General features: G+C 41.2%; 1 protein-coding gene across 2 annotated transcripts in view; it reads left to right on the top strand.

The window, feature by feature from the left end:
- atp2a3 (ATPase sarcoplasmic/endoplasmic reticulum Ca2+ transporting 3) overlaps positions 1-7,123 on the top strand; it is a 42,585-nt gene extending 35,462 nt beyond the window's left edge. Inside the window, exons 17-22 of one of the 2 annotated variants that reach the window (XM_046410237.1) lie at positions 1,180-1,265; positions 1,618-1,751; positions 2,498-2,615; positions 3,185-3,302; positions 3,481-3,514; positions 3,646-7,123. In XM_046410237.1, the coding sequence (XP_046266193.1) occupies positions 1,180-1,265; positions 1,618-1,751; positions 2,498-2,615; positions 3,185-3,302; positions 3,481-3,485 (461 nt within the window). In that variant the 3' untranslated portion in view covers positions 3,486-3,514; positions 3,646-7,123. The remainder of the gene's footprint in view (positions 1-1,179; positions 1,266-1,617; positions 1,752-2,497; positions 2,616-3,184; positions 3,303-3,480; positions 3,515-3,645) is intronic. The other variant, XM_046410236.1, reaches the window with a different exon arrangement.
- Positions 7,124-12,156: the final 5,033 nt, after the last annotated feature.

The following is a 12,156-nucleotide window of genomic DNA, read 5'->3' on the forward strand; positions in this document are numbered from 1 at the left end:
ATATGCTCAGTGGATTTTGGGTTTGGCACTCTGTGAGAGTCCCGTAACTGAAGCAAAGCAAATTCCTTTTCCAGTATGCTGCTTTTTTTTTAATTGTTGACTCAAAGTTAGTTAATATTTCCAATTATGTTTTGATGAGTCCCCTGAATCGTTGTGTATTTGTCACTTTTGAGTGAACCTTTTATATTTTCAGAGGGAGCCGTCCTCTGTCTATTACAGCAGTAGCCTAGGACAGACGAACCGAGCTTGCTCTAGAGAGGGACTTCCACGTGTCTTGCATTTCTTTTTAGCAATCATTTTTGGTAAGGGTTAGATGAGGCCAGCTCACACCACTAGATGCCACTAAATCCTGCAGAATGGACCTTCGAGAGGCTCAGTCCTCAGTCCCTCATTCTGAATATTAACATTAGCATGTATGAATTATAAGTATGAAACATACACCCGATGCCATCAAAATATACCACATAGACACATACATTCCATATGCTTAAGCTAGCAAGAACCTTTAGCTCAAAATTTGTGAATATAGGATTTAATAATAAGCATTATGTATCAGCCACACTCCATCGTGAAAAGGGACCTGTTTGTGATTTTCCTTTTCTCTAAAATATTACTAGTGTAACAAATTAATGCATTTTCCATCCAAAGCTGTGAGTCTGCCTCCTCTATCAGATGTCACCAAGTTCCACACCGAGACTCAAAACATGTACCAGAGCATTGATCAGTGCTTCGTAGTTTCTGCCTCAGCAGATTCTGTGCAAAACCATACATTGTACACTATATAGACAAAAGTATCGGAATGGGGCTGTATTTCAGGGGTTGGGCTCGGCCCCTTACTTCCACTGAAATCTTACTGCTTCAGCATACCAAGACATTTTGGACAATGCTATGCTTCCAACTTTGTGGCAACAGTTTGGGGAAGGTCCTTTTCTAGTCCAGCATGACTGTGTCCCAGTGTACAAAGCAAAGTCCATAAAGACACGGTTGGATGAGTTTGATGTGTAACAACTTGACTGGCTCACACAGAACCCTGACCTCAACCCCATCCAACGCCTTTGGGATGAACTGGAACAGAGATTGTGAGCCAGGCCTTTTCATCTAACATCAGTGCCTTGTGTGACAAATTGCATCAAATGGCTTCTAGTGTAAATGTGTTCCATTCTGTTTTTGTTCTTGTAGGATATGTGGGTCTTGGAACGGTCGGTGCTGCCACATGGTGGTACCTGTTTGATGAAGAAGGTCCACAAGTGTCTTTCTATCAGTTGGTGAGTCTTTTGGACTTGCTGCAGCCCAGTCAAATCGACAGAATGTTTTTTTTTTTTTCTGTTACACTGTAATATGCTTCCTCCTACCCAGCCTTCTTAATACTCCCTACTGCCGCACACTGTAATGTTTGGCGATCCCAGCAGTGTGCAGAAATAGAAAAGGAAGTAAGACCCATGTGGTTTGATTGCACATGGGGTGGGAACAAGGCCAGGGTTCTGCAGCTGTTCCCCCATCAGATCTGAGCTCCATCAAACCGGGTCTCGAAGGTCCTGGTGACATCCTGTTGACACGTATGCAAAACACAGACACACGTACACACTCACACAAACTCCTCTCTGTCTCTCTCCGCAGAGACACTTCATGCAGTGCACTGAGATCAACCCAATGTTCGAGAACATAGACTGTGAGGTGTTTGAGTCCCGCTACCCCACAACCATGGCCCTGTCAGTGCTGGTCACTATTGAAATGTTCAACGCACTCAACAGGTCAGTCACCTTCTGTTGTGATGTTGGAGTAAACCCCCCCCTTAAATGTCACAGCTGTCAGATTTTTATGAAATAGAAGACACTGTCATCCAACAAGGCAGCATTCCTTTTGAGAAGGAGTTATCCCGCCGTAGCAGGCCTAACAGCATGCTCTCCATACCAGTAAAAGACACCATCGATCACCAACATTAGGTCATTTCACTACTGACTCAGTGTTGCTGTTAATAATGCCCATATCTGTATTTTGTCAATGTGACATCTTAGGAAATGGAATAATGCTTATTTGGGGAGGCAGAAATGAAAGGGAACAGTGCTATGAAGGGAAAACTACGGTACTCGTGCCAGAATTGCTCATGGAACAAATCTGTCAGTAGCTGCCTATAGAAACAAATGCTAATTTGTCATTTAGGAAAGACTGTGAGAAAAGGAAGATAAAGAGCTGCCTGACCAGTTCCTCAGCCAAGATAGTCAGGAAATAGTCTCAGAGGGGGCACATGCTTACATAATGAGGCAGGCTGGTTATTATGATGCATTCATAGTCACATTCATTCTATTTTAAAGACTAACTGAATCTTTTTCTAATTGTAATGTAACTGTAATTTGCTTACAAGAAACTAATAAAATTCTCTAGTAGCTTTTTGAATTGTTTGATTTTTGCAACATAATGAAGTAACTTAGTCCCTAATGTTAAGTTGAGCAGCTAAATTTTCAACATGTTTGATGTACTCAAAACTCTTCATCACCAGTTTGTCTGAGAACCAGTCCCTGGTCAGGATGCCTCCCTGGGTCAACATTTGGCTGCTGGGAGCCATCATCCTCTCGCTCTCCCTGCACTTCTTAATCCTCTACGTTGAACCTCTGCCTGTGAGTACTCATCTATGGGGCACTGTGGACTGTGTCAGTGAGCCTACATTGGGCCTTTGAGGGATCTGTGAACACAATACTCATAGTACTCAGTAATACCTACTCATATCATGGTCTGAAATGCATAACAGTATTTCACAGTATAAACACGAGAGTTGTTCCTAATAACAAAAAAATACCCTGAGAGAAAACTACAGTGAGAACACGTGCACATAGACTAAACACAGGCAAATGACAATAACATCTCAGCTCAATGGACAACATGTGTAGCATTGTGCAGTGCAACAGAACGCTTCCGGGGATCACTAAATATAATGGGAATATTCCTCAATTTTTAGAGTTAGAAAGTTGTTTTATAACTGTGTGTGGTTGTGGTTTCTGTATTTGGTAGTTTGTGCACTTGCAGCAGTTTTGTCTAAATATGTGTCAGACTGAGGAAGTTGCGGTGTGTTTAGTTGTCAGGGCCACTGTACTGTAGGCTTCATTGCGCCTTGTCTGATTTAGCTCTGTCTACCGTCTGAGGCACCATTAGAGGAGTTTCTGACATTTTGCTTTCCTCTGTCCTTCAGTTGATCTTCCAGGTGACCCCCCTGCGCTGGTCCCAGTGGATCGTGGTCCTGAAGATATCCTTCCCAGTCATCCTACTGGATGAGGCACTGAAATATTTATCCAGGAACCACCTAGAAGGTATGTTGAGTCTCTTTTTGGTCCACTATTCCAGTGAAACAACTCAGAAATTCAGGTGTTATGAGTCAAAAATGGGCCAGTCTTGAGAAGTATCTACAGTTGGTGAAGTTGTCAAAAATCTGATTTTAATGACAAATCCCTTCTGCTCTTTTTTTTCTCTGCTGCATTTCTAATTCAGCCTAAATTCTCTTTATCGCACCTTCTGTGAAAAGGTACTCTTCTTACAAACTCTTTGTGCTTTCTTTTCTCTAGAGTACAAACTCGTAGCTTTAGACTGATTGAATTAGTTGTTATTTATTCTGAATGATGTGGTTTTTTTTTTTGTTTTTTTTTCCCTTGGCAGTTGATGAAGAGAAGAAGTATCGGAGGAGATGGCAGCTGAACTAAGACCTCTCCCTCAACACACTCACACACTTAGACACACGCCTACACTCTTCCCTTTATGAGCTAGGAACCTTTTCACTCCCCCCTCCTCATTCCCCACTCCTGCATGTCCGACAAACCACCACTAGCAACGAGCAGTGGCTTGCATGAGAAAGAAAGATGCAAGAAAGAGAGCATGTGTGCTCCTGCGAGCATGGCTTTGTATGAGTGTGTGAGTCAATGAGCAGTGTGTGTGTGTGTGTGTGTGTGTGTGTGTGTGTGTGTGAGAACAGGCAGATAAAGGCCTGTCTTTATAGATGCGAGAACTAGAAACAGCCGCAGGGAAAAAAAAAAAGATAAAACTGCACAGAGCTCTGCTTTTTAAGGATTTCTGCTCATTGGTTTTTTTGACTGTACAGTACAAAAAATAGTGGTGCAGTAACTGGACTTTGGGGAGGGAAGTAAAGGAAAGACAAGGGAAAGGAGGTTGATAATACCGGGTGGGAGGGGAGGGGAGTGGGGCTGAAATTAGTACAGAGACTGAAAGAGAGACTGAGAGGCCTGCCGTGGAGCAGAGACTCGTGTACATGCTGGCAAACGAAGAGCATCAGCGCGGTCGGCGAAACAGCTGGCCCTCAAGGCAGCATGACCAGTGTAGAGAGCCAGCGTACCTGTGTGAGTCCACAAAAACTTTACCTGGAGGTGCTGCCCTGGCCTCTGTCACACACACACTACTGGCTCTGAATTCCAGCCAGCTCTGCAAGAACACAGCCTTGTCAGCACAACACAAATGTATCTCTGGCCAGTTTGTCACAGCGCTGCTCCTTCATCACTTTTTGTGTTTACTCTCACCACATACAAAGTCTGTTTATGCAGAATTATTCTCGCTTTCCCTGTCTTTCCTGTTCTCTCTCTGTCTCTCTTTCTCACTCTCTGTTGAGGAGGCAGCTGTGGGCCCGTGGAGGGGGCGCAGGGGAGTAGGGTCGTTATCGGGCTCTCTAGTTCGGGTGTGGGAGATGTCGCTCCAGCTAAAGGTGTGAATAGCTTTACGCTGCTTGACTGCTTCCTTCAGCTCTTAATTTGAGGAGCTGAGGTCAGCTTACAAACTTAAATTAAAAGGTAAATATAAAAACAAAAATCAAATTAAACAAAAATGCCAAACATCAACCAAACCAGCAAATTAGTAGTTGTCAGCCAGTCCATCCAGCTGGTCCTGTTAAGCCTCACTTTAATGTCCATCTGCTGTGCCGCCTGAACCACAGGATAAAGCTCTATGACACAGTGCGCACAGCTGGAGCATCACACTGCTGATCTCCCTTTAATTCAATCAGTTATTTACTAACTTTGCACCAGCGTTAAGGTGTGTGTGCATACTTACTTGAATTAATTTGTTCTAATTTGACTCCATAGGCTTTTCAGTCATTGAATAGCGCAGGTGACGTAGTTAAAGTAAGTTAAGGAATGACACCTACACTGCTTGACTGTCTGTCTCTTGCTCATGAATCATATATATATATATATATATAAAGCACGTTTAACGTCCATGCCTTACACAGCCCACTGCACCTCCACATTGGATATGTGGTTGAAATGAATGTGTTTCTGCTAACCTTTAATTCCCCTTTTACCCCTCCCCACCACCACCACCACCACTCTCATACACATGTGCCCTGTCAGTGATGTTCATTCTGATCACTTGAGGTCTTAAAGACTCTGAATGTCCACCTGGTCTGAGGCATGTTTTATAAGAGACCTGTTTTGTTGTGCTTTGCGTGCTGCTCCTGCTCTCTCAGTGCTTTAGCGACTCACTTGGGTATTGTTTTATAATGACTAAATAGTAATGTATTTGACTGAATGAACACACAGGGTTTGGAGTGTGTCTTTAAATCTTAATTATGAGTTTTGTGTTGGGCCCTGGTGCTCTGTGGACTGGGTCAGCAGTGTGTTTGGTCTCTTCTTGCTTCCACATAAGAAGGAGGAGTATGCACATTGAAGAAAAAAAAAACTTAGTAAAGGTGCCACATCAAAAATTGTAAATAAGATCTGCTCACTCTGTCAACTGCTTTTAATAAATTCAAATAAATTCAATAAAGCAATGTGTAAGTTGCATCCAAATGTTGCCTGGTAAAGATATTTGCGCAATTTTCTTTAGATTAACTTTGACAAACTGTGCAGATCTTTCTTATCCCTTTCAGAATTGATTTTGCCAAGCAGGACTGATCCCCACAGTGTGACTTAGAGCATGGTTTAGAATCAAAGGGAAAATCCACCCTTAAAAACTTCAGTAGTGGTTTACCTGCTCTATGTATGTAGTTGTATTCATCTGTTGTGTTGCTTGGTGATGCTTCAGGGATAACTAGTCAAACTTAGGTGGTGTGACATCATCGAATCACGTTTCCAGCTCCACATGCTCCCTGTGGTCATTCTAGGAAGTGTACAGTAGGAAATCACTCACTTAAGCATGAAGCTGATGAAGCAACTGATGGGAAGCACACTAAAAAACGCATTACCAGACACAGAAAACTCCTGAGAGGCTTTGAACATCACAGCCTGGTGACCTGTGACAGTGAGAGATTACTTAGTGCTGCTTTTCATTTTATAGCAGGACCTGGATTTTATCTCATCTGAATAATGGCTTGATTTTGACCGTACTTGGCAGAAATCATAAATCTTTATAAGTTTTTTTTTTCCCCACCATGAGAATGTGGCTCCTCTGTCCAGACCAGCAGATCACCTGTCCCTGTCCCAGGTCTCCATGACTCTGTAACATGCTGGCACTCCGGCCACCAGGCACTATAGGTCTGTATAGCCTTGTTATTTACTACTGAATCCTCAACTCTGTACAGAAGATGAGAATATGATCGCATGGAACCATGTTACTGTAATAATAACCTATACAGTATATAATATTTAATTTTTTGATAACTTACATCAATGAAACTTACCAACAACAGACTTGCAAGAAACCGTTTTTTTTTTATTTCTCTTTGAGCACATGGTATCTAAGGATCTCTTTCTTTTTTTTCCTTTCTTTTTTTTTTGTTTTTGTTACGTAGAATAGAAAGGTTGATTCTTCATTGTTCCCGTTTGGTTTTTACAGTTGCTGGGGTTTTGTGTCTTTTACTGTAGGGAAAAGAATATGACGTTATCATGTTTAAGATAGACAAGAAAAACATTAATCAATGATGATGATGATGATGATGATGATCATTTCAGTGATGCTATCTGGTGTGAAAATGTTCAAGAATTTGTGAATGAACTGTGTCTGGTTTACACTGAGGGATAAGCAGTGATGAATACTGGGTTATGAAGTTTTATGACTGTACATTGAAGGGCTTGGTGTGGATGCAGGCTCTAGAGACCCGTGACAGTTCTTTTGGGTCTGACAGCTCTTCCAGCATGGTACTCAAATTCCTCCACCATGTACCTTCAAAAAAAAAAAAAAAAGAAAAGGAAAAGAAAACATTTTAAGAGTGAAGGAATGATCAGATGACAACCATTCCCTTTTCCTTTGTCTGTATAGACAAGTCTCTAGAGCCCGAGTTCCACTTTTGAGAAATTAAAGGATTCTCTGTATTGCCTTGTTAATATTAAATGTGGACACATAATTTTATAAATGACAAAGATGTGGAAATAAAGATAATTTATCTTGTTATTTATTCAGAGGCTGTCTTCCTTTTTCATCTATCTATCTGAGATTTTTTCTCTGTGAACAATTTTCTGTGGAACTTTGGAAGTAATTGTCCCAACTATTGAAAACTGAAGGAAGTGAAGGACTCGGGTTGGCTGAGGGACGGGAGAAAAAATTAAAAGGGCACCAGCACCCAGAAAGTTGTGATTCATTCATGGTGAAATGGTTAGAAACCCTTGTCACGATTAAAACTGTTTTATTCTGTGACTCTGATGTCATAAATTCTACACCTCTGTAATAAAGTCACATGGGGAACTATTCATGATTTGATCATTTAGAGACACATGGAGGCCAACAAATGCTTTTGCATGTAGATCAGCCTGTATGGCACTTAATCACATTTTCTCCCCCGGAAGAGCATCCCAGAGGAGAAAATAAGTAGAATATTATACAACAACATACTCCATGTCATACATCAGGGATGTATAACAATGATTATAGACTACTGCATCAACTATTAGACATGAAAAATAATGTATGCATAGTAAATAATGAATATACTTTGATAATGCTGCCTGACTGTATCTGCCTGCTCAGACACCGCAGATAAGCTGAGTTGGATTTGATTAACTTCACTGTCTGAGCTCATAGTATATACGTTAGGACATGAAAATACACCAAGTACTTGGAAATGATATACCTGTAATTGCAGGGTGTTTGCAAATGAGACGTCAAACAACCTAAACATGTTGAAATATGCAAAACAACATAAATAATTCCAAAGACTAAAAACTAAAAACAACCAGAAACAAACAAAAGTATGTTAAAGTACTCAAGGTCAACAGTCAAATAGCCTCAGGGAATGCACTTCTTTAAAAGCTCTCAGATTTAAAACGGAGTCGTCTGTCTCCTCCCAGAGGATGTTTCTTCAGAGAGGAGCTGCTGGGTGAGAGTCATCTCTAACAATGAGCCTTTGGTGAAGCCAGACTTTGGAAAGTGAAAGAGAGATGCAATCCTAACTATTTTCCTTCATTTTTTGTTTAGCAGCAGTCAGTAAGCAGTACCAAACCCAACTGTGACCATTAGCACCCTTAGCACACGTAAAACCATAGCTTTCCCTTGCAGAAGCTAAATGTCCTGAACTTCCAGAATAAGACTTTTCTCTGATGAACCAATTTTACACCTTTATTGACTTTGCTTCTCCATTGAAGGCTTGCAAAGATTATCGTGCAAACATATTCAAATTCTTTCACATGTTCAACTGGTTTTCCAGCAACTTCATTCCCTTCCGCTGAAGTCTGTGATATTAATCTCTTTAGTTTTTCCCATGTGTTAAGCTTAAGGTTATGACCCCTGCACCAGCTGTAACACCTGCTTGATTCAAAGCAACCCGATGCTTGGTCTTTACATGAGACTTCATAATGTCATAGAGTCAAACGTTTTGCACCTTCATACAGTGACACATTCATCTTTACTGTGAACATGACTAGAGCATATTGCAAGCAGGAAACAAACACTCAAAGTGAATACCATGCTACTTTTGTGACAACTGTGTAAAAAAGCCTGAAACCAGAAGTCTCATGCATTTAAATAGCGATCACCACGTCACCATATTTGCAGTATTAAAACAAAGTTGCTAAAAGGGCATTAAATTAACGGAGAAAATAAAATTGAACACCGTGTGTGCATCACACCTTTGGTACCAGCAGGGGGGGATGTTACACCATCTTGCTCGTATATATAAATTTGTATCAGGTTGTTTTGGATGTTTCCATGTTTCTCATGTTTCTCAAATAGAAGACATGGAAACTAGTTTTACTGTATAATGTTGCTTTTGTCTTGAGCACACAAATGCAATGCAGACAGATCGTCCTCTCCATGAAACCATGCTGGATACTCTGCGCCCAGCTTTTAGGTGTTTAAACTGACTGCCTGAATACAATCACATGCATCCACACTGTCTGACAACCAATTACCACACAGACTTAAAGACTAAATAAAGACTTCATCATGCTTCCTCAGATCTCACATGTGAGAATGACACACATCCTCTCCTGAGGGAGCTCCTGGATCCCAAGGGCTGCAGGAAAAATAGATGATCATCTCATTAGTACCAGCCCCTAATTTCCACCCTGAGTCTCAGAGGGATCCTGGACAGGGAAAGTCAGCAGGGGTGCAGTCCCAGTGAAACACACACAAACACATGGGCCAAGCATAACAGCTGAGAAAACTGATTTTGTGACTGATGAACTAATGGAAAGGTTACACACAGGGACAAAGGCATTGGGACAGAATAGGGGATGTTTTTGTGTAAACTGTAGTTATCTTTTATGTTGCAAATATGATATTGCATGAATGCTAAAAGAGCGCGAAAGTGAGTGAGATGGGTGCTCTGCTAAAGCCATAGCAACATATAGGAGAGTAAGGCTCCAAAAGCATGAGACATGAAAGGTGCCCATGATAAGGATTATTTGATTAGATTTCTGCTGACATAAAAGACAAATATGGAGGATAAACACTGATAAAACACAATGAGAACCCGACACCCTGGACTCTGTGCAGGTAAAATAACAAGGCGCAAATAACCATGAGTTGGAAGACAAACATTTCTACAGAATTTTATTCCCATTCTGTTTTTCTTTCTCTTTCTATGATTCACACTTTCATTTGTGAAACCGACTGCTGCTCCTATTCATCATGAGTTGTTTGTAGTAGACAACATAGAAAAAACTTTGCTGGTTTCATTATAAACTCCCACACACAATATCATTGGAGTGTCACTACTGTGAAACCAGGATACAGTTGTAAGACAAGCTGGAACTCACAGACCTTTAATAAAGATCTGGTCATGCTAACATTAGACTGGTCTGATATGGCCTGCCTATGCACATACAAGGCAGTGTGGTTGCTGATTTGCACTATGGCTCGTGTGAGAATAAACAGAGGCTGTTCACAGTGCAGCGGGCTCTCTGAGGGCACACATCTAGAAAACTACAATGAGACAGAAAAGGCTGAAAAACACTTTAAGTTTAGGGATGATTTTACTGTGAGGGAGGACACTGCCCCTTATCCCATGCTGTCACCCAGTGTTGTGCCGTGAGGCTGAAGCTGTTGCCAAGAAACTAAATGAACTTGCAACGAACTTCCCCCACGGCTGCGACCAAGTACTCTTAAAGGCTGCAGCACTCACTACAGCTGCTGCTGATAAATAGACCAATAAACCATGTAGTGTTTACAGAGACTGTAGGTTAAAGCCAGAGATGAAATGTAACTAAGTGCACCTACTTTAGTATTGTATTTCAGTACAAAATAAAGTATTTGGCTCTCATCTTATTTTATACCTCTAATCCAAACATTCAGAGGTATTTAACACCTACAGTTAGCATCCAATTTCTGTTTTAAAATGCATTCAAAACACATTGTAAGGATATATGCTGATTAGACTAGCCAAGAGTACGTATAATTAGAGGTGAAATGCTTAGTCAGTTTAATCAGTCAGAAAATTCATTGTTAACTATGTTAAGTCACCTGATGCTTCCAGCTTTAAAAACACATGGATCTGGGGTTTTTCCTTGCAACAATTTGAACTGTTTTGGTTTTATTTATTTCTTTATTGTTTGTAAATGTCAAAATGGGTTTTCTGAAGCAATCAAGCAAATAATTAATCAACTCATGTATAAAAAAGCTGGAACATTTTGTTTTATTTTAAATACAAAATAACGAAAAGGATCATCAATTGCAAAAAAAGAAAAGCTTCATATCAGCCCATTAAAATGGATGATTGATAATATTCTGGTGCAGGGTTGCAGGTAAGTAAGAGTAAGTTCAATTATCCAAAATCATGCCATCATGAGGAAAAATAATAATGTTTCTCTGTTCCATCAAATCTGCACACAGTTATTGAGTATTCAGATGGAGGAGGATGGTGGAATGAGAAGAAGATTTTGATTTCTTTTGCGTTATGAGACTGAGTCATGTTGACACAGGCCTGCTAGAATTGTCAACACGTGTTAGTCTGCTACTGACATGCAATCCATCCCCTCGGCTTTCTCTTTGACTGTTTGGTGACTTCACAATCATCAGTCATGTGCCGCACAGTAGATTATAGTCTATCCTCAGTTATCACACTGTGCAGTATGTTATCATGTGTGTCCCCTCAGTGATCCATCACTGCTGTCACGCGGCTCAGACAAAATCTGAACACAGAGCAAAGGGATAAGTTGTGTGTTTTATTTAGGATTAACGCAAAGAGTTGTCCTAGAGTGAACCACCAGACAATAATGATGGTCTGGAACCACTGGTGCAGCAGCGTCTGCACTTTCTGCGCAGGATGAGGAGAGCCCACCTGACCCCGGCCGTCCTCACACCCTCACCACCAGCTGCATCTCTGTGTGGTGTGGAGGCTGACTGGGAGAACGTGAGGAGAGTGGTGAGGACAGTGGAGGCTTCTCTTCCCTCCATTCAGGACATGGCACCTATACGCTGCGCGTCCCGTGTCGGGAACATCATTAGCGACTCCTCACACCCCCACCATGAACTGTTCTCCTTGTTGGCTTCTGAAAGGAGGTTTTGCAGCATTTGGTGCAGAACCACCAGGTTCTGTAACAGCCTTTTTCCACAGGTCATCAAACTACTAATTTTGTTTGCACTACTGTTAACTCCACAGGTTACTTTTACTATTGCACTTTACAGTATATATTTTTTCCTCTTATATACTTTTTATATATTTTAATTCTGTGCTGAGATGGTTGCAATAAAATTTGATTCTGTGTACACTGTTGCATTCTGAATGACAATAAAGTTTGTCTAAGCAGTGGGCAGCCGGGGCTTGTGACCAGAGGGTCGCTGGTTCGATTCCAC

This window comes from Scatophagus argus, chromosome 14 (assembly GCF_020382885.2).
Source record: "Scatophagus argus isolate fScaArg1 chromosome 14, fScaArg1.pri, whole genome shotgun sequence".
Taxonomy (NCBI): Eukaryota; Metazoa; Chordata; class Actinopteri; family Scatophagidae; genus Scatophagus; species Scatophagus argus.